This window comes from Artemia sp. Qi Xiang Cuo, chromosome 7, assembly GCF_049724085.1.
Source record: "Artemia sp. Qi Xiang Cuo chromosome 7, ASM4972408v1, whole genome shotgun sequence".
In the NCBI taxonomy this organism is placed as follows: domain Eukaryota; kingdom Metazoa; phylum Arthropoda; class Branchiopoda; order Anostraca; family Artemiidae; genus Artemia; species Artemia sp. Qi Xiang Cuo.
Window position 1 is genome coordinate 26,796,504 of NC_142800.1, and position 21,375 is coordinate 26,817,878.

A 21,375-nucleotide genomic window follows, 5' to 3' on the forward strand; every position below is an offset into this window, starting at 1 on the left:
AAATAAATATAGATAAATCACAATACCTTATCTACACTATTATTCAACTCGGGGGATGCCTCAATAAGCTTATGCAAAAATCGCTCTCTATCATTTGAAGTGGCGTAGAAAAATAACTGTTTCGTTTCAAACGTAAGAATAAAAGGGAAGGTCCAACAAATCTGACATAGCCATACTGGCACATTTCCTGTCATTATGATAACAGGGTCTTGCAACTGCCTGCTAGCCTTGGCAGCTAATTTTTTGCTGTGAAATTCCTTAAATTAAAAAATAAATGCATTCAAGAAAACAATATTAGGATAAGAAAATGTAATATAGAAACAAGAAAATGTAATATATGAAAATACAATATGAACAAACTAGCCATCCTAATAACGTCCTTACTGCATAATAATTTTTCTAATAGCCTACCTGAGACATAGCCTTCAACGACCTTTCTATTTTTCGAGTTAAAATTATAAAAGAATAATTTACCTTTTATTTTTTAAAAAATAGTGAGCCTTGTTCCAAGGAAATTACAATCAGGCGAAAGTATGATATATATATATATATATATTAAATTTTATCAGATATTTCAAATCGAATATTATAATATCCAAGGGTAATGTGTCCTAAAGATGTTGTGTAATATGGACCTTCTTTGGTTGCTTTACTAAGCATTATTTCCTTCACTAGTGGATTTTATTGCTCTATCTACAAAATTGTATGTTTAGTTTCGTTTGGTCTCAGCGTTTAATTGTTTGGGTTTCTGAAGGGGGTAAATTTACATGGTCAGAATTTTGCATATTTGAAGACTTTCTGCCGAAACTGTTTTTGAATTTAAATAAGAAAAAAAATGATCATCTGAGAATGTACATCTGAACATAGTGGCCAGTGTTAGTGAGTTATATTTTTTAATTTGGTTTCATGAATTTTATCTATTTTTTTATTCTTTTTGCACCAAGGATGGCTAGGTAGAGGTCTCGGCAGAATAAATTTCACTTTTCTTTTTTCTTTTTTTTTTTGCATTGGTTGTGAAATCTCGTTTTTTGTCCTATATTTGCTTATATTGCCATGCGTAAGCCACTGTGGTATCAAAACTTGTTAGTTGTATGGAAACATTGTGTCAGGTTTTTTTTTAGCTTGTGATGTATAATCATTTATGGATTCAGAACTGAATTATTGACTTAATAATCTGAATCTGTGGATTCAGAATTGAAAAAACATTTATGGATTGAAAACAGAAATAAATCATTATTTTTCTTTTTTTTCACTGGATTTAATACTAAATTATTTTACAGTTATGTTCCATGGTCTAAAGAGCAAGGAAAAGGGACGACCTCAATTGAAATCGATCATGCCATCCCCCCAAAGGGTAAGTTTTTTCATGGTTACTGATTCTCAAGAGATTGTGTCGGGGTATAAATTGACCCCATATTGGAGATATCTGCCCCTTTCTTTTCCCAGAGCAAGTTCCAAGTTAAACCCATTTAATTAGTTTTTAATAAGTCCTTATCTTGGTCATCGCATGTACACCTCGTATCTGACATTTTGGGTGAAATTTAGTTCCGATTTATGTTCCCTGTGAAGGCTTTGTGTTATTTTAATGTTTTTGCACTATTATGGTTTCAATATTTCAATGAATTGGAGTGGTGTGAATGGAGGAAGAGTGTGTAGCTTTTGTTGGCGTCAAAGGGCTTGTTGCTACAGTGAGCTGTTAGTAGCAGTAGTAATGAAGGATGAAAATTCTGTTATTTCCATCGCTTTATTAATCAAGTGGTTTACGTTTGTAACTTCCCTTAACATTTTTTTTTAATACGGCTATGCGGAAAAATAAGTTTAGAACATCTGATAGTGTTAAATTCTTTGTATTTCCCTGGCGCGTTTACAGCTGTTTCTTAAAAAACGTCAAAGTAATATTATAATTTCGACTCGATGAATGAATAGATCTAATGATGTAAATCTAATGACTATAAATTGGTGACTATAAACCTAATGACTTAATTATCGTCTCCTTTTGGTGCTACGTCTCCTTTTCGACTCGATGAATGAATAGATCTAATGATATAAATCTAATGACTATAAATTGGTGACTATGAACCTAATGACATAATTATCGTCTCCTTTTGGTGCTACGTCTCCTTTTCGACTCGATGAATGAATAGATCTAATGATATAAATCTAATGACTATAAATTGGTGACTATAAATCTAATGACATAATTATCGTCTCCTTTTGGTGCTATGTCTCCTTTTGGGTAGTATGCTTGTCGTAAAATCGCATGTTTCACAGGCAACATAAAGGTCTCTTCCATGTGTAGTTTTTCAAGCTTACACTTTGCAACCAACACATTTCCAGAAATTTATTTAAGACGATATCGTCAAGATGAACACCTCAATAAGAAATTTATTGATTCTCCATCTTACTTTCATTAATTAAACACTTTAGAGGTAGGAGCATCTCTAAGAATTAAATTTGTGTCTCAGTAATTTTGAGTAAAAATTATGAGAATGAGAAAAACAATATCTCTAGGGAAAACAATTGTGATTAGTAAGTCCTGGTACGGACATCTATCTCTAGTGATATTTTGGATGAAATTTAGTGAAAGTCTTTTCTTTATGCAGTTTTTCAAGCTGTGTTGAGCTATGCAACCCAAAACAAATCTAGAAGATTTACCTAAAACGAAATGGCCAAGACATATAAATTGTTTAATTTTTTAGTCTTCACATTTAACATAATAATGGTCTTTTTTAGAATTTATTATGAATATTTTGAATGATCCCCCCCCCCCTCCCAAAAAAAATCCCAAAGATCTACTTAAAACGAAATTGCCAAGACGTATAAATTGTTGGATTTATTTAAGCCTTCACATTAACGTGATAATGAGCGTTTTTAAAGTTTTTGTGAATATTTTGGATGATGCACCCCCCTCCCCCTCCCTCCAAAAAAATCCCCAAGATCTACTTAAAACGAAATTGCCAGATTTTTTTTTTTTTTCAGACTTCAAATTAACGTGGCCCTTATTTCAAATGGCCAAAACGTATAAATTGTTGTTTTTTTTTGCCAAAAAAAAAAAAATAAAAATTAGCGTTTTTAGAACTGATCATGAATATTATGAATGATGCCCCCTCCCTCCCAAAAAAATCCCCAAGATCTACTTAAAACGAAATTGTCAAGCCGTATAAAATGTTGGATTTTTTAGCCTGCACATTAACGTGATAATGAGCGTTTTTAGAAGTTATTGTGAATATTTTGAATGATGCACCCCCTCTCCCCCCAAAAAATTGCCAAGATCTACTTAAAACGAAATTTCCAAGACGTATAAATTGTTGGATTTTTTTTTAAGCCTTCACATTAACGTGATAATGAGCGTTTTTAAAAGTTATTGTGAATATTTTGGATGATGCACCCCCTCTCCCCCCAAAAAATCCCCAAGATGTACTTAATACGAAATTGCTAAGACGTATATTTTTTTTTTTTTTTTTTTTTTTTTTTTTTTTTTTTTTTTAGCCATCACATTAACGTAATAATGAGCGTTTTTTAGGATTTATTGTGAATAACCCTTGAAAACAGGAACATCTCTAATACCAACAATGTTTGGGTAAAGTGAATACGTAAATTCTTAATTGTTTACGATGTTGGACAAAAAAAAGGATTATACCTAATATGTAAATTTATTGAGTAAAAAGGTATTAATTCATGCTATTTCTCAAGAAATAAGATGATATTCTTAATTTCCTTTGATTTTTATTTACTTTGTATTTTGCTGGGTTTTTTTTAATATTTATAGAAGTTGTCTACTTCTTACTCTATTCAATTGTTGCCAAAATACCGTGTACAAATGCTATTGTCGTTTTGAGTTCTTTTTCTTGTTCTTTGAAGGTGTTTGTAATTTTTTTTTCGATTCCTTTTTTCTTTGAAGGTATTTAAAAACTTTTTGTGTTGTTATTTTGTACTTTTATTATTATTTGATTGTTGTCTTGCGGTGAATGAGTATTAATTAGCAACAATATTCTATTTTTGTTCATTGTTTTTTTATTATTATTATTATTATCTATATACCAAATAAATCTGCTAGAATTCCCACTGGATGGAAGTCCATTCAACCGTCTGGTAATAAAAAGAAGTATTGTCGAAATAAAAGGGAAAATTAACTGTTAGTTTTAATGTTGTCTTGCCTTTTTTTATTGCCTTGCAATTATTTGGCATTAAATAGCTAAAATAAGGTTTTTACGTTTTTGTTCATTAGTTCCTTGTTTCTAAAAAAAAAAAGTCAGATTTATTGGCGAAGTTTTGGCAAAGAATTTATTTAAATAAAATTTATTGTCAGTAGTATTTACAAAGAAGCAATGGCAAAAAAATGGGGAATTTGTTACCGATTTTTGTCGTTTTTGAGGTTTTTTTGTGAGTCCCGTGGTAGATGGGCATTAAATAGCTAAAAATATTGTTGCTTTTTTGGTTCTTAGTCTTTCTTCACAAAATTATTTGCCAATTTTGTACCATTAAGTTCCCAGTGGTTGTCCTTTTCTGTTTTCTTTTTCTTTTTTTGTTATTGTCTTGTGGTTAACAGGCATTAAATAGCTAAAATACTGCTGCCTTTTTTTATTTATTAGTTTATTTTCTTACAAAAAAAAATAATAATTAAGATTTATTGGCAAAGTATTGGCGAAACAAAAATATTGGTAAAGTACTTATTTAAGTAAGATTTACTGGCAAAATTATTTACAAAGAAGTATTGATGAAACAAAAGGGGAAATTAGTTGGCCTCTTTTTTCTCTTATTACCGCCTTGTGATTCTTGGGCAAAAAATAACTAGAATGTTATGTTTTTATTCATTAGTTCTGTTTTCTTAGAGAAAAAACAAAGAGTAAGATTGACTGCTAGAATGTCTACGGTAGGAAGACGCAAGACCCCTCAACCAACTGTTAGTGGAAAGAAGTACTTGCAAAAGCAGAAGGACAAATTAGTCGCCAATTTTTTTGTTGGATTAGGCGGAAGAGGCAGCAAGAATGATGAGGGTGCCTCATCCAAAAAGGTTTGTTGCTTAATAAAGTAGTTATTGTTATGTCTATGCAGGGGGGGGGGGGTATTTGAAAGAAATGTCTTTTTGTATCTATTCCGCAAGGGCCTCTTCCTAGTAAGGAAATTTGACTAGTCCCCTCTCTACAAAACCTCCAAATTCTTCAGCTAAAATTCGCTAGCAAAGGAGGATAAGTAATAACAATGCATCTTCCGAAATGGTTTCTCATATGATTCTATTGTCATTGTCAGACCTGTACATGGAGAGGACGGGGTTTCCTCTAAGGGTTCTTGAAGGACTTCTCAGCCCTTCTCCTTGCAGAAGGTCCCGAGTTCTTTTGCTAAATTTTGTTTTATATGGACAAATATGGAGATGATATCAGAAATAAACGCCTGGTGCTGCTACTTAAAGATGTCTGGGTGTCTTAAAAACAGTCTTTTGATAGCTTCATTTTTACTTTAAGAAAAAATTACACATTGTGAATTCTTGAATTGATATAATGCAGAGGCCTAACTCTCTCGGGCACTATCTATTACTCAGTTATCAAGTTTTTGTTCAAAATTCTTTTTTTTGGAAATATTGACAATTTTTTTATTTTGAAAGAATTAACAGAGGGGATAGTACTCCTCCTCAGTTACTATTCAAATGCAAATTAAAAAAAAGGAAATATAAAAAAAAAATAATTTAGTGTAGAAGATCTTGTCAACGTACAAAAAAAAGCTGAAGACCTGAAACCTGAAAGAGTTAAATGGCTTATTTCAGCCTTTTTGTTGTTGTTGAAGAAATAGAATTGGCCTGCGCAACTCAGAGACTATTAAAAACTATGGAACTTATTCAAGGGGGAGGGGGCTGGAAAAGATATCTGGAAGAAAAGGTAAAGTTAAGGTTCATGTGTATTATTGACTAGTTACTATCTTTCACGTTCGGATGAAGTGGTCAAACCGATTTGTTCGCCCTCCCCCCCAATAGCGGCTTTATTCTTATAGAAGGTTGCAATTCCTGACGATTTTTGATGCATCAGAAACCTAATTTACCCTTTGTTGATCTCGCTCAGGTTGGTTCAAATAAAAAATTCATCCATCGTTTTTGACGATATGAGGAAATGGGAATATTGACGATCAACTTTTGACGAAATGGGAATCTATTGTTGCATTTTTTTTTTTTTTTTTTTTTTTTTTTTTTTTTTTTTTTTTTTTTTTACGCAGTCTAGAAATGGTAGCACAATCCATTGGACTATTTGGTAAATTTTCATTTTCTATTCTTTGTCAATAAATATTTAAAAATATTCTCTCTAAAAAAAAAAAAACCACATATTTCTCTATCAAATCCGATGTGAAATTCCAGTAGTAGTAATGGTCTAAAACGCATTACAGCTAAATTAGGCTGTGATATCAGAGGTATGTCGCAAAGTAATGAAAGACTGGAATATTTTTGTAACTTGTTCATGTTTTCAGTTAGATGAGATTTCAACTTTAGTTCCGGCTACCTCAATTCTTTTCTTCTGTATATATAGAGCTTGCAAATTGTTCTATTGTTGAGTTCAATGGAATTGGGTTTAGTTAAGTAACAATATTCAAAAGATAATTTTTTCAAGGAATGTATTCAACCGAATCATATTCCAGCGTTTTATTTATTTTTTTATTTTTTTGGATAACTCCTTTTTTTATGTACTGAGCTACTGCTATAATAGCCTAATATATTATTTTAATATATTATATTTATAATGATATATTATTATTTTATTATGATAACATCTTATTTTTGTTATATATTATTTTGTAATAGATTGTATTTTATAAAATTATTATTTCATATTAGGCTACTGTGATATAATATATTATATATTCTTTTAACCCTAAAATTCCCATTTTTATTTCACCCCCTATAAAAATAGTAAGGGTATGTCAATATCATCCCTGGTGTATTTTGCTGCTTTCCGTTGAGAAAAGAACAACTCATTTATTGTTGAAAATTTGAATCCAAATTCCGTTGAGAAAAACCTTGGATAAACTCGTAGAAAAACTCGACATAAACCTTATAGAAAACTCGACATATACCTTGTATAAAAACTGGACATAAGCCTTGTAGAAAAACTCGTTGCATACCGATTCTTTTGTTTCTCGAAAATGAGCTAGAAAGTAGAACACCTTGAAATGCTTTCTATACTGGTAGCATTTGCAAGGTGCATTACTTCATATTAGTTCTGCATAGGTCGCTTTATGTATATGTAAGGACCAGAACGAATTGGACCTTATAGACGAGCTGTTTTTCTTCGTCCAGGCCAAAGAGTATGGGTAACTTACAGTAGTGGGAATTGGCGCTAGTGTTTACAAAAAAAACAACGTCATCTATTGTTTGGCGTTGCTTGACATTTTTTTTTTTCAGTATAGTAATAAGTTGGTTTAGTAATTTGTTTAGTTGGTAAAATTAGTGTTGTATTAAGTTACTTAATTAAAATGTCAATTATCGCCAAAAGCTAAATAGCATTTATGATTTATATTTTTTCCCGACATTTCCCGACGTCAGTTTCCACTTTTATAAGTTACCCATAGTCTTTGGTTCAGGCAGATTTCAAATGCTCTGAATAATTTCAAAAAAATAAATATATTTTTTTTTTTTTTTAAATAAAATAAAAATATTTATTTCAGACTGGTCCAACTTTGGAGCCGGACACAAACGAATATAATCAGATGAAAATAAATGAATGGGTGTTGGAGACAGCCAAAAATTTCTTAGCCAAATATTCGAGTTTAGTGACGAGATCTGTTGATATGGGTGAACAATCTGGCTTCAATCTCCTCATAATGGCAAGTAGGAATTTAGTTAGTGACTCTAAAAATGGACAATATCACTTATTCGTTATCAAGAGTGTGTTATTTGAGAAAGATATAAGTTCTTTTGAGATTCTTCACAGTGGACTAATTAAATCCTTGACTACATATCTAACAGAAGGTGGTAATAAGGATATAAGAAGTGAACGGATCCGAATATTTTTGGGTGTTTTTCTTGAGATGCCAATTGATGAGCTACAGGTTAAGCAGCCTATTAGTGGTGATGGTCTGGCTTTACTTGTTCAAAAATTGATTGGATGTATCAACCAAACTGAGAACTTCCCAATTTGGCTGAAATCACTAACAGGTTTGTTGTTTTCCGTATCTTAGATCATCTCTTTCTCACTCTCTCTCTCTCTCTCTCTCTATCTCTCTCTCTCTCTCTCTCTCTCTTTTTATCTCTTTCTCTCTCTCTCTCTCTCTCCCTCTCCCTCTCTCTCTCCCTCTCCCTCTCCCTCTCCCTCTCTTTCTTTTCTTCATTCTCTGTCTCTCTTTCAAAACTACAATTAATAAATTCGGATTCTAATTGCAGTTGGTGGCGCTCGCTCCATTACGTCAATTCTGAAGCTCTTCAATAACCGACTAATCAAATGCATCCTTGTACGTACAACATCCTGTATCCCTTGGCCCAAGAAGTTTAGAAGCTTCAAAGATATTCAAATAAAAGCTGATCCGTTACAGCCAATGAAATGCATTGAAAGGTAACATTTTCTATTGAACTAGTATGTCCAAAACATAAAAATTATACACTTAGGTTCACACTCGTCTTGTCCCTAAGGTGAGGGGGACGGAGAAGATGGATTACAAGGGGTTGTCAAAGTCGCTCAAAATTGTATTTAATAGGTAAAATTTACAAGTTTTAATAGGTAAGTGGGTTCTTTGTTCTAATTTCAGAATCCCAACTCCCATCCCTCCTCCCCATCATATTTACATATGACTAGGACATTCCTGTGAATTATATAACACGAGGCGTGTTTTTTAAGTAAGGTCCGTTTGAACATAAGTACGCAATTAAAGATTTTTTCAAAAAGTAAATTTATTTTCAGAAAGTAAATACTTTACTCTATTTTTCGGCATAGTTATCAAATTTTTTCAGACATTGATCATGTCTCTCAAATAATTTTAAAGTAAACTCTTCATAAAGACTTGCCGCCGGCTCCAATAACCAAGAGTTTGCTGCCATTTTTTAGTCGTCGTCGTCATTGTAACGGTTGCCACTGAGTTGGTAACCGGTTGAACTGGAGACGAAACATGGGTTTCGCATATGACGCAAAAATCAGGGCAACAGAACATGGAATGGAAACACACACACTCCCCTGAAAATTTGAAGTTCGAACAGACTCTCTCCGAGTGCAAAATCATGGCGTCGGTGTTTTGGAATAGGCATGGTGTTTTTTTTGGTCGACTTCATGTTACTAGGAATCACTATCAATGCAGAAGCCTACTGCCCAACCCTCAGAAAGCTCCGTAGAGCGATTAAAAAAAAAAAAACAAAAAAAAAAATGAAATGCTCTGACAAAGGGAATTGTCCTTCTTCATGACAATACAAGACATCACACTGCTAGTCAGGCCCGCAATTTGTTGGATAGTAATGGCTAGGAAGATTTAGACCGCACACCATACAGTCCTGATCTTGTGCCGAATGATTACCATCCATTTTTCCACCTCAAGCAACACCTCAGGGGCAACCGTTGCAATGATGATGACGACGTAAAAGCGGAAGTGAATTCTTGGTTAGCGGAACAGGCGGCACATTTTTATACAGAGGTTACCTTAAAGTTAGTTGAGAGGTATTATAAATGTCACAACAAACTTGGCAACTATGCTGTTAAATAATCTTTCGAATATAATCTTGAAAGATGTACTTATGCTCAAACGGACCTTACTTAAAAAACACGCCTCGTAAATCATTTCATTTAATCGAATTCAATACTATGATCATATAAATCCTTTTATTTGATTGAATTTAATTTAGTTATCAAATAAAAGTTTTTTATATAGTTGAATTTAATTTAATTATCAAATAAATCCTTTTATTTAATTGGAGGGCTCAGTATAGAAGTAAACCAGGTTCATAAATTTAGCTTCAGAGAATTGTAGGATCCAATGACAGAAGGTGAATTCATTATTTTCGGTTGTAAATTAACCCCCCCCCCCCGCCCCCTCTGTGGTTACTACAAATGAACCTTAAGCAAAGACTGGTACATCGCGTAAAAATGAACTGTTTTCATATTTCCAATTCCCTCCATCCCCTCCCCCAATAACAAAACCCTCAGATATTCCCATTCCCTTCCAAAGAGTCGGATCAGTCAAATCAAATCACTTATTGTAAACAAGATACACTTTCATAGGCATAACCCAAACGTGTATTCTTTTAGTCAGTCAGTTACAAAACAACAAATACTGTGATAATAAAAATACGGTCACACAATAAAATTTTCCAACGATTGTCACAATTTTGTCAACGAGCACAAAAGTTTGTGAAAACGCAAAAGTTGTTTATTGTTAAAAGCACAAACAAAACTTGGTACAAAGCTTCGAGAAAGTTTATTCCTGTGGTCGGGAATAAACCGGTGTCAGTTTTAGAACTAGCCGCTTCTCCGTGATGTCGGCATCTATGAGGGACAAGGGAAGGTGGGAGGAAGTTCATGTAGTTGGAATAGAGGGGGAGGGTTGAGCTAAATTTCAGGCACATTTTCTCACAACGGACATTTATGTCTGTACGTAACGTGTGTTTTCCTGTTATTATTATTATAAAGAATGTTATCGTTCCCATTATAGAGCCTTTAGGCTTCAAAAATATTAAAATTGATTCCCCATGATAAAGATAAGTTGTAGCCGTCCACAAACCTTGTTCATAACCGGAGATAAAACATGTTTTACGTTTGTTTACTGGATATAGTCGTTTTTGTTAATAATTGAACGAAACATAGATAAATTGAAGATTCGAAACTTTGTATACCGTACTTCTACCACTGACAGTTCATTGCAGCACTGAGCCGTCAACGCACCTGGAAGGGCCAACGTACCTATATATGCTCCACCTCACTCTCTCCTATTCAGAGCCTTACTCTTTACTCTCCATAAATTTTTTACTGTCTTTAGGTCGTTAGTTTCGACTTCTTCCTGCCTTGTTTGAGGATGGCCTGTTTTTTCTGTTTGACTGAAATATAAAACTTGTTTAGAGTACAGGGTATCATCTAGGACCCAGCTGATATTGGTCTTTGGGGTAAGATACCGATACGATTATATCTGTATCGTACCAATACGATACCAATATAATTTGCCGATAAATTCAACTCCGGTAAAAAAAAACTTACCTAAAGTTTAAACCCTGCCTTCTCTGCCCATATACATGCTCACATGTTTCTCTCTGATCTATTACACACCAAAGAGCAGCCTCAATAATTCACTAAGGATTTCAAATGATGCAGAAAAGATTTATTTAGAAAAGATTTAGAAAAACAATTAAACCAACTGAAGTTCTAGTCTGAACAGTGCTTGATAAATACAGTCCAACTGGGGCAAGTTGTAATGCAGAAACCACAACTTTTCAGCATTTTCTCTCTTCGCCAGTTGTTTGTCATGATAAAATGTTCCCAACTCTGCTGAAAACTCTTGCTTGGGACAGAAGAGGTTGAACAGCAGTGATACTTCCGAGCAAGTTGTGCCAGTCTATTGAAACGACTGCTGTTCTTTCGCCACTACTCTAACAAACCGCATTTTTTCCTGTCTACGACAGCCTCACTCATATACCTTTCCAGTTCCTGATGAATTTTACCTGATGACTCTTCATTCCCACTTTTAGGAGTTGCAAGCATGTTATCAAACAGGCAGCCAATCAAAATTGCTGTACTCTCCTTCCTTTTTGGGTTTTCCTCCTCTTCTTTTGCAGTGGCTAATCTTGCTTCTTTCAATGTCTGACTGTGTTTCTTCTTGTAGCCCTCTTTTAATGCTGCTGAGTTCCTCTTGATTTAGGGGTTGGTGCTTGTCTTTGGGATCCAGGCGACAAGCAAGAACAACTTCTCTGGTTGTATGTTGTTGAGCTCACCATACATTTCGATCCTTGCTGTACCAGGCGTCTATAAACAAATGTTGAAAACAAATATACTTCGACTTCATTTGGCTCACCTCTACCTCTCTCTCCAACATAGTCAGACTTAGCTGGTGGCTCCGCCCCCAAAGACTGGACAAGCAAAAATTACCTGAGGAAGTCTTGCCCCATCTTCTGGATAAGTTGCGCTTAAAATATAATAATAATAATAAAATCCACTCATAACCGGTAATTTTTCTGATATCCGAAAATGACACTGACCACCATATAGGCGCGGTTTATCGGCCAGGCGATATAACGATCGAGCCCTAGTATCATCCTTCATTCGTAAAACTGAACTAGTCATCTTAACCTGTCTAATACTAATTACCTCTGTCAGCCTAAATTTCTCCTGCACCTAATTCTAATTCCAACTTCTTGCTTCTAGTTCTAACTTCTAAAACCTTGAACTACCACTAAAGTCTTTTATTATAGAGCTATACACTGGGATTTAACAACATTTTACGTACAACAATGCGCAGGCGAATTTTCAGGAAAACGTGTGTCATTTTCTCTTTGTTTTGATGCAGCCAGATTTCAGAACCATATTAAAGGAATACCCTTGCTATTGCTCAATTTTTATACAATCCTTAAAAATATAATTTTTCTACAATTCTGAAAAAGGCTTATGCCAATTTTACATCTCACCAATCAGAGCTCAGCTGGATGGCACTAAATAATAAATTCAGTCGATTTATTAAATATCAAAAGTGCGTTGTACGAAAATTCCGTTGTATCGAATCCTGAAGGATTCGATATCAAATCTTGATAGATGGTGGAGTTAGAGTTCGTTCATTTTCACTGTTGAATTCAATATTCCTAACTTCTGTCGGCTCTGTCTTCTAATCTTACTCGAAAGCGTAATCATTTTAAAGACTGCAAATCCTGTCGTTTTAATTCCTGATTGCTACAGGCGCCACATCCCTGGTTGTATGATCCAATGAGATGTAAATTGAGAAAAAAACTTTTTAATGTATTTCTCCTTATGATGTTACCCTTTTAGACCTAGATATAACGCCATCAAAGTGAACGATCGAATATTAAAAGTGAATTTGTTCTAGATATTTGATTGACGAATTCGCCCAGAGTAGAAGTAAGAATGGTGGTGACAGCGAGGATGAGTTTTCTGAAGAAGAAGTAGATTTAGTTCTACATCCTTCATTGACGTCTTTCCAAAATCATCATATTGAATTTTTGATAGATGGAAAAATTGTGCCTGATAACGTGACAGTAATTCAAGTAAGTTTGTTCTAGTCAAAGAATAAGGATAATTTAAGCCGAAAACTGGCGGTAGTATTAAAAAAAAATCACCAACGTCATTTAATTCTAAGTGTTTCTTAGCATTTGTAATTTTTTAGTTTCGTTTTTTTTTTCATAAACTGAGATCAAACAGTTATTAATGCTCTAATTTGGCCATGGACACTAATTTTATCTTATCATTACATTAAAAACATGGCATAAAATCCCAAACGCTATGCAGCTTTTTTTTTTTTTTTTTTTTTTTTATTCTTCTTTTTTCCTTTTTTTCGACGCTAGTGCCCAGGTCCCATTCGTACAAGTTACCCATATTTTTTGGTTCTAGCTTTAACAGTTATGCTATTTAGACTGGCCATCTGAGAAACTAAAGTAAATATCCATTGGTCGCGAAAATCTTGCCGAGAAAAATTGTAATTTCATAATAATATGTAAAGATTTCAATACGATTCATTTTGAAAATGAGATTTTATATTATTTGCTTTAACTTAATACTTAATAAATTGAGATTGCTTATGCTAGTGATTTTGTATCTAAAATAGCAACCAGTTTTCAAAATTCAATTAGTCTATTTAACACTTAAAATTCAACAACCAAAAATTTAATAAACATTGGCTATGTTGGGTGCTGAATTAGTTATGTTGAAAATTATGTCTTTTCTTATTTCCAACTATTTCTTTCTCTCTTTTTTTAAATGCTGTAGTTTCGAGGTCTGGAAAGTGCAATCCGAGTGAGCTGGTCCGCAGCCTAACTGAAATGGATTGGAACCGTATTCAAAAATTGATCCTGAAAAGAGACATACCGGCTATATTGCCCTTAGCATATGATCTCTTAAATATCGTCAGTTGTGGTATCAAAAGGACGTATCCATGTTTGTGAATTTTCAGCAGAGCAAAAAAAAAACTTACAACTTTTTATTTCCCCTCTGATGCCCTTGAAACAAAACGGATCGATATGTAAAAACAATATATATCAATCCGTTTTTGTTTTACGTTATATATATATATATATATATATATATATATATATATATATATATATATATATATATATATATATATATATATAAAAAAAAAATTCAAATTTCGCCACCTGATGTGCTGAAAGACCTCCAGCTGACGCAGACTTTGTTTTTTTTTTTTTTTTAATTCAAACAGGTCGAATGCTCATTGACAGCTTTCAAAAAATTCGTGGTCGATAAATCGATTATTTGCTCCGCCATATCTGGCTCGTTGACAGCTTACACGATATATAAACATATTTTTTACACCTAACAGCTTCATTTGTAAGAAGATTATGCGACGAAATACATTGTTTATGTTGAGTGGTTTCATGAGCTGAAAATCTTTTTTTTTTTAACAATGTGGCAAAAAGGAATTAATTTGCTGGAACACAAATTGGCCTCTACCGAAACATCAATGTGCTTGTGTCACATCTGCAAGTTGAAACAGTTTACGATTGCCAACCATCTTTTCGAGTTAGAACCCTTTTAGATTAGAGAGCAAAGGTAACTTGACAAGGTTCTATGAAGATGGCGTTTCTGCTAGATAAATAAATAAGAAAATGCGATTAAAGATATGTGGAAGAAAGGGTAAGCTAGAGTCCATCGTTTTATCCCGACAACGGCAACTTCAACTAAAAGAAAGTTTCCATGTCTTCATTAAAATTTAATTTCGTAAATGATCGAAAGTTTGGAGAGCAAAGGTAAAAAAAATATTAGAAAAGAAGTCGAACAAATTATAGACAAACGAACAAACTAATTTATAAAACGAGCTAAAAGACAGAATTTGGTGGGTTCAAACGGCAAAGTTTGCCTTTTTTAATAGGTGAGTGGGTTCTTTGTACCAACTTCTGAAGGAATCCCCCCAACCTTCCTTTTCGAAGGAAAAGAATCTCAAAACACTTCGGGCTCTGACAGTTTCTAATGCAAAAAAAAAAATCAGATTGGATATTCAAAAATTGTTGCAAATAGAGGGAGGTACAATAGAAAAGCGCTTGGGAAATTATATTCTTCATTTTGCGATCATTCTTTTCCTTTTTTTATCTGGTTTTCTTCCAATTCTGAAGCCTAAAGATCTAAAATCTATCCGGACTTATTATTCTTAATTTTCTCGGTAGCTTTTGTGCCCCCCTCCGTGGTTTCGGAACTGGACTCTAATATCGCGATTCGGCCTCCCAGATCTACGGTAAAAAGTGACTGTGCTTGCGGGAAAGCTGTCGTTATCTGCAGGTCTTACTACGCACCATAATTTACATCGTTTTATGTAAATAATTATTAAGTGTGCGAGTTTGATTTTTTGTTGTTTTTGTTCTTGATGTACTCCACTTCTTTTTGTTCATAGTAGGTAATAAATGAATTATTATAATTATTATATGACATTCCTGTGAATTATTAAATAAATTGTGAAATATAAAATTAAATTATCATTACCATTCTTGCTACTTAGGTTCTAATTTTGATGAACAATCTTTCGAACAGTCTTTCGAATTAAAAGGTATTTATTAAACATATATTTTCACTCTTGCCGCTCGAGTTTCAATTTGAAGAACAGCAAGGCTTGTTTTATTAAACGTGCCTTGCCACTTGTGTTCTATTTTTGAAGAACAATCTTTCGAACAGTCTTTCGAATTGAAAGGTATTTATTAAACATATATTGCCACTCTTGCCGCTCGAGTTTCATTTTGAAGAACAGCAAGGCTCGTTTTATTAAATGTGCATTGCCATTTGTGTTCTATTTTTGAAGACCAATCTTTCGAACAGTCTTTCGAATTAACAGGTATTTATTAAACATATATTGCCACTCTTGCCGCTCGAGTTTCAATTTGAAGAACAGCAAGGCTTGTTTTATTAAATGTGCATTGCCACTTGTGTTCTATTTCTGAAGAACAATCTTTCGAACAGTCTTTAGAATTAACAGGTATTTTTTAAACATATATTGCCACTCTTGCCGCTAGAGTTTCAATTTGAAGAACAGCAAGGCTCATTTTATTAAACGTGCATTGCCACTTGTGTTCTATTTTTGAAGACCAATCTTTCGAACAGTCTTTCGAATTAAAAGTTATTTATTAAACATATATTGCCACTCTTGCCGCTCGAGTTTGAATTTGAAGAACAGCAAGGCTCGTTTTATTTAATGTGCATTGCCACTTGTGTTCTATTTTTGATGAACAATCTTTCGAACAGTCTTTCGAATTAACAGGTATTTTTTAAACATATATTGCCACTCTTGCCGCTAGAGTTTCAATTTGAAGAACAGCAGGGCTCGTTTTATTAAACGTGCATTGCCACTTGTGTTCTATTTTTGAAGAACAATCTTTCGAACAGTCTTTCGAATTGAAAGGTATTTATTAAACATATATTGCCACTCTTGCCGCTCGAGTTTCAATTTGAAGAACAGCAAGGCTCGTTTTATTAAACGTGCCTTGCCACTTGTGTTCTATTTATGAAGAACAATCTTTCGAACAGTCTTTCGAATTGAAAGGTATTTATTAAACATATATTGCCACTCTTGCCGCTCGAGTTTCATTTTGAAGAACAGCAAGGCTCGTTTTATTAAATGTGCCTTGCCATTTGTGTTCTATTTTTGAAGAACAATCTTTCGAACAGTCTTTCGAATTAACAGGTATTTATTAAACATATATTGCCACTCTTGCCGCTCGAGTTTCAATTTGAAGAACAGCAAGGCTTGTTTTATTAAATGTGCATTGCCACTTGTGTTCTATTTCTGAAGAACAATCTTTCGAACAGTCTTTAGAATTAACAGGTATTTTTTAAACATATATTGCCACTCTTGCCGCTTGAGTTTCAATTTGAAGAACAGCAAGGCTCATTTTATTAAACGTGCATTGCCACTTGTGTTCTATTTTTGAAGAACAATCTTTCGAACAGTCTTTCGAATTAAAAGATATTTATTAAACATATATTGCCACTCTTGCCGCTCGAGTTTGAATTTGAAGAACAGCAAGGCTCGTTTTATTTAATGTGCATTGCCACTTGTGTTCTATTTTTGAGGAACAATCTTTCGAACAGTCTGTCGAATTAACAGGTATTTTTTAAACATATATTGCCACTCTTGCCGCTTGAGTTTCAATTTGAAGAACAGCAGGGCTCGTTTTATTAAACGTGCATTGCCACTTGTGTTCTATTTTTGAAGAACAATCTTTCGAACAGTCTTTCGAATTAAAAGGTATTTATTAAACATATATTGCCACTCTTGCCGCTCGAGTTTCAATTTGAAGAACAGCAAGGCTTGTTTTATTAAACGTGCCTTGCCACTTGTGTTCTATTTTTGAAGAACAATCTTTCGAACAGTCTTTCGAATTGAAAGGTATTTATTAAACATATATTGCCACTCTTGCCGCTCGAGTTTCATTTTGAAGAACAGCAAGGCTCGTTTTATTAAACGTGCCTTGCCACTTGTGTTCTATTTTTGAAGAACAATCTTTCGAACAGTCTTTCGAATTAACAGGTATTTATTAAACTTATATTGCCACTCTTGCCGCTCGACTTTCAATTTGAAGAACATCAAGGCTCGTTTTATTAAATGTGCATTGCCACTTGTGTTCTATTTTTGAAGAGCAATCTTTCGAATTAAAAGGTATTTATTAAACGTATATTGCCACTCTTGTCGCTTGAGTTTCAATTTGAAGAACAGCAAGGCTCGTTTTATTAAACATGCATTGCCACTTGTGTTCTATTTTTGAAGAACAATCTTTCGAACAGTCTTTCGAATTAAAAGGTGTTTATTAAACATATATTGCCACTCTTGCCGCTTGAGTTTCTATTTGAAGAACAGCATGGCTCGTTTTATTAAATGTGCATTGCCAGTTGTGTTCTATTTTTGAAGAACAATCTTTCGAACAGTCTTTCGAATTAAAAGGTATTTATTAAACATATATTGCCACTCTTGCCGCTTGAGTTTCTATTTGAAGAACAGCGAGGCTCGTTTTAATAAACGTGCATTGCTACTTGTGTTCTATTTTTGAAGAACAGTCTTTCGAATTAAAAGGTATTTATTAAACATATATTGCCACTCTTGCCGCTCGAGTTTCAATTTGAAGAACAGCGAGGCTCGTTTTATTAAACGTGCATTGCCACTTGTGTTCTATTTCTGAAGAACAATCTTTCGAACAGTCTTTCGAATTAAAAGGCATTTATTAAACATATATTGCCACTCTTGCTGCTCGAGTTTCAATTTGAAGAACAGCAAGGCTCGTTTTATTAAACGTGCATTGCCACTTGTGTTCTATTTTTGAAGAACAGCAAAGAGGAATTGTATCTGTGACAGAAATACTTATTTTATTTTTTTAAGGCCATTCGGGAACTATCTTCCGCTGTAAACTCTGAACCGGAAAATGAGTCGCCAACAGGAAATTCAACTCTGTGGTCAATTTCGCACACAATTCATTACCGACTCGTTGCAAATTCTGAAGTTGATGGTAGCCCTGTCAAAGGAGCCAGCTCTATAAGCCGGAAAGGGAAGGGCCCTGGAAAACTGAGCCGTCTTAAAGGTAATTATTCGATTCTGTTTTAAGTCTTTTGTGTTTTTTTTGTACGAAATTGCGCTTACTATGACTGTCTGTCTTACTACATACTACACTACAACTGCAACTACTATACTACTACACTACACTACTGCAACTACTACACTACTATACTCCAACTGTCTGTCTGAAATAGTGATCGTCGTATACACACAATTCAGCCTAGCTGAATTGTGCTAAGCTTCAATTGTGCTTCAGCTAGCTGAATCAGCTAAGCTGAATTTTTCTTTGCGAGTCGTATCTCAAGTCATCCAATTAACAAAGGATTTTTCGCCTTATTGTATATGACAATGAGCTTACAAAACAGCTTGATAAAAGGTTTTTAAACGCCTCTCTCCTGCGCCTTGAAATACAGTGGTCTGACAGAATTACGAACACCTTCATACGTCAAAAAACTAGGCAATCACTGATTGTTCAGAAAATCCAGAGTAGCAGATGGCGGTTTTAGGCAGATTCCCAGTGATTTTTGGTGCCTGATCGATGACTTAGCCGATGGCCACATGCATCTTGACCGATGCCTTCAGAAAGATGCCACACTGGCGGAAATTATCTTAGGAAGATCTGTGGCCGCAGGCTCTTCAGAGTTGTTCATAGAGAGGCCTCATTGTCGGCTTAGGAGGAGCACTCGGCTTGGGAGGAGCTGAGTTTTAGTAAGCAGTTCATTTCGGGTTGATTCAAGTTGAAAAAGTTTGCTTATCCTCCTTTAAAATTGTGTTTAAAAAGATCAAACTCTTGTTGTCTAGGGTGGTTATTCAACCGTCTGTTGAGTTATTGTTGCTCGATAAACGGTCTTTGTAGTCCCTCCTCCTTCCGAGCACTCTTCTATTTGAAAAATATTCCAATACAAGAAAGAAAAATATGATATTTTCTAATTCTGATAGCCTATTTTGATTTTTGACAGACAAAAAATCTTCAAAAATAGCAAATTTGTATTTCAAATATATTTTGGTTTAGTATTTGCAACTTTTTTAGCTTTTTTGCACACAAGAACTCGCATTAATGTAAATTAAATATGCACAACACCAAACAGGAATCCCCCCTCCTCTATTGGACGTAATTTCTATGGGTACCACTGAGTAATAACATTAGCTAAAATATTTAATGATATCTAAAACTGAAGATATAATTCAATAATATCGACTGTTATCAACGTTTTCTCTCTTTCTTCATTTAAAAAAAGGCGCTATATCTGTTGATTTGCGTTCGAGTGAGCCCTTTTTCAAACTGCTACTACTGTTTCAATGTGCTACTGTCCTTCTTTTGAAAAGATAGACATGTTTTTGTGCATAGTTTGCTTTAGGGTTCTCATACATGTTGTTTCTGTGTTGGCCTCAGATGGCTTAGTGCGTCAGTGAGTTATAAGAAGTAGTAGTTGCGGTATCTTCATGAGTTTTGAAGAGTTTTTACAACAAATCTTTTTAAATATACCTCCTTTTGTGAAGATAAATGTATGACAATTTAATCTTTTAATTAATAGTTCTGCAATAAGAGGGAAGACTGTTTCTCCCCCAATAGCATCCGTAATAAGCTTAATCCGATAGCGTTCCTCATAATGACGGGAGATTAGGACGGTAAATTTTACCAAACAAACTATTTCCTCTCCTTCAATCTATTCCTATAAGCTCACTTAGAATTTAAAGACTTAAAACCAAGGCGGAATCTCAAATGAATAAATTCCTTTAAATAAAACTTAAGAAAAAAATTGTATGTATTAAACGTATTTTTTATGGTCTCCATGTATCTCTCTCTCTCTCTCTCTCTCTCTCTCTCTCTCTCTCTCTCTCTCTCTCTCTCTCTCTCTCTCTCTCTCTCTCTCTCTCTCTCTCTCTCTCTCTCTCTCTCTCTCTCTCTCTCTCTCTCTCTCTCTCTCTCTCTCTCTCTCTCTCTCTCTCTCTCTCTCTCTCTCTCTCTCTCTCTCTCTCTCTCTCTCTCTCTCTCTCTCTCTCTCTCTCTCTCTCTCTCTCTCTCTCTCTCTCTCTCTCTCTCTCTCTCTCTCTCTCTCTCTCTCTCTCTCTCTCTCTCTCTCTCTCTCTCTCTCTCTCTCTCTCTCTCTCTCTCTCTCTCTCTCTCTCTCTCTCTCTCTCTCTCTCTCTCTCTCTCTCTCTCTCTCTCTCTCTCTCTCTCTCTCTCTCTCTCTCTCTCTCTCTCTCTCTCTCTCTCTCTCTCTCTCTCTCTCTCTCTCTCTCTCTCTCTCTCTCTCTCTCTCTCTCTCTCTCTCTCTCTCTCTCTCTCTCTCTCTCGCTCTCTCTCTCTCTCTCTCTCTCTCTCTCTCTCTCTCTCTCTCTCTCTCTCTCTCTCTCTCTCTCTCTCTCTCTCTCTCTCTCTCTCTCTCTCTCTCTCTCTCTCTCTCTCTCTCTCTCTCTCTCTCTCTCTCTCTCTCTCTCTCTCTCTCTCTCTCTCTCTCTCTCTCTCTCTCTCTCTCTCTCTCTCTCTCTCTCTCTCTCTCTCTCTCTCTCTCTCTCTCTCTCTCTCTCTCTCTCTCTCTCTCTCTCTCTCTCTCTCTCTCTCTCTCTCTCTCTCTCTCTCTCTCTCTCTCTCTCTCTCTCTCTCTCTCTCTCTCTCTCTCTCTCTCTCTCTCTCTCTCTCTCTCTCTCTCTCTCTCTCTCTCTCTCTCTCTCTCTCTCTCTCTCTCTCTCTCTCTCTCTCTCTCTCTC

General features: G+C 34.7%; 1 protein-coding gene across 4 annotated transcripts in view; it reads left to right on the top strand.

Moving 5' to 3' along the window:
• ctrip (E3 ubiquitin-protein ligase ctrip) overlaps positions 1-21,375 on the top strand; it is a 155,084-nt gene that overhangs the window by 98,529 nt on the left and 35,180 nt on the right. For 3 of the 4 annotated variants that reach the window (XM_089092141.1, XM_089092142.1, XM_089092144.1), the window contains 6 exons: positions 1,281-1,354; positions 4,833-5,014; positions 7,648-8,137; positions 8,363-8,531; positions 12,985-13,162; positions 18,490-18,688. In XM_089092141.1, the coding sequence (XP_088948267.1) occupies positions 1,281-1,354; positions 4,833-5,014; positions 7,648-8,137; positions 8,363-8,531; positions 12,985-13,162; positions 18,490-18,688 (1,292 nt within the window). The remainder of the gene's footprint in view (positions 1-1,280; positions 1,355-4,832; positions 5,015-7,647; positions 8,138-8,362; positions 8,532-12,984; positions 13,163-18,489; positions 18,689-21,375) is intronic. The other variant, XM_089092143.1, reaches the window with a different exon arrangement.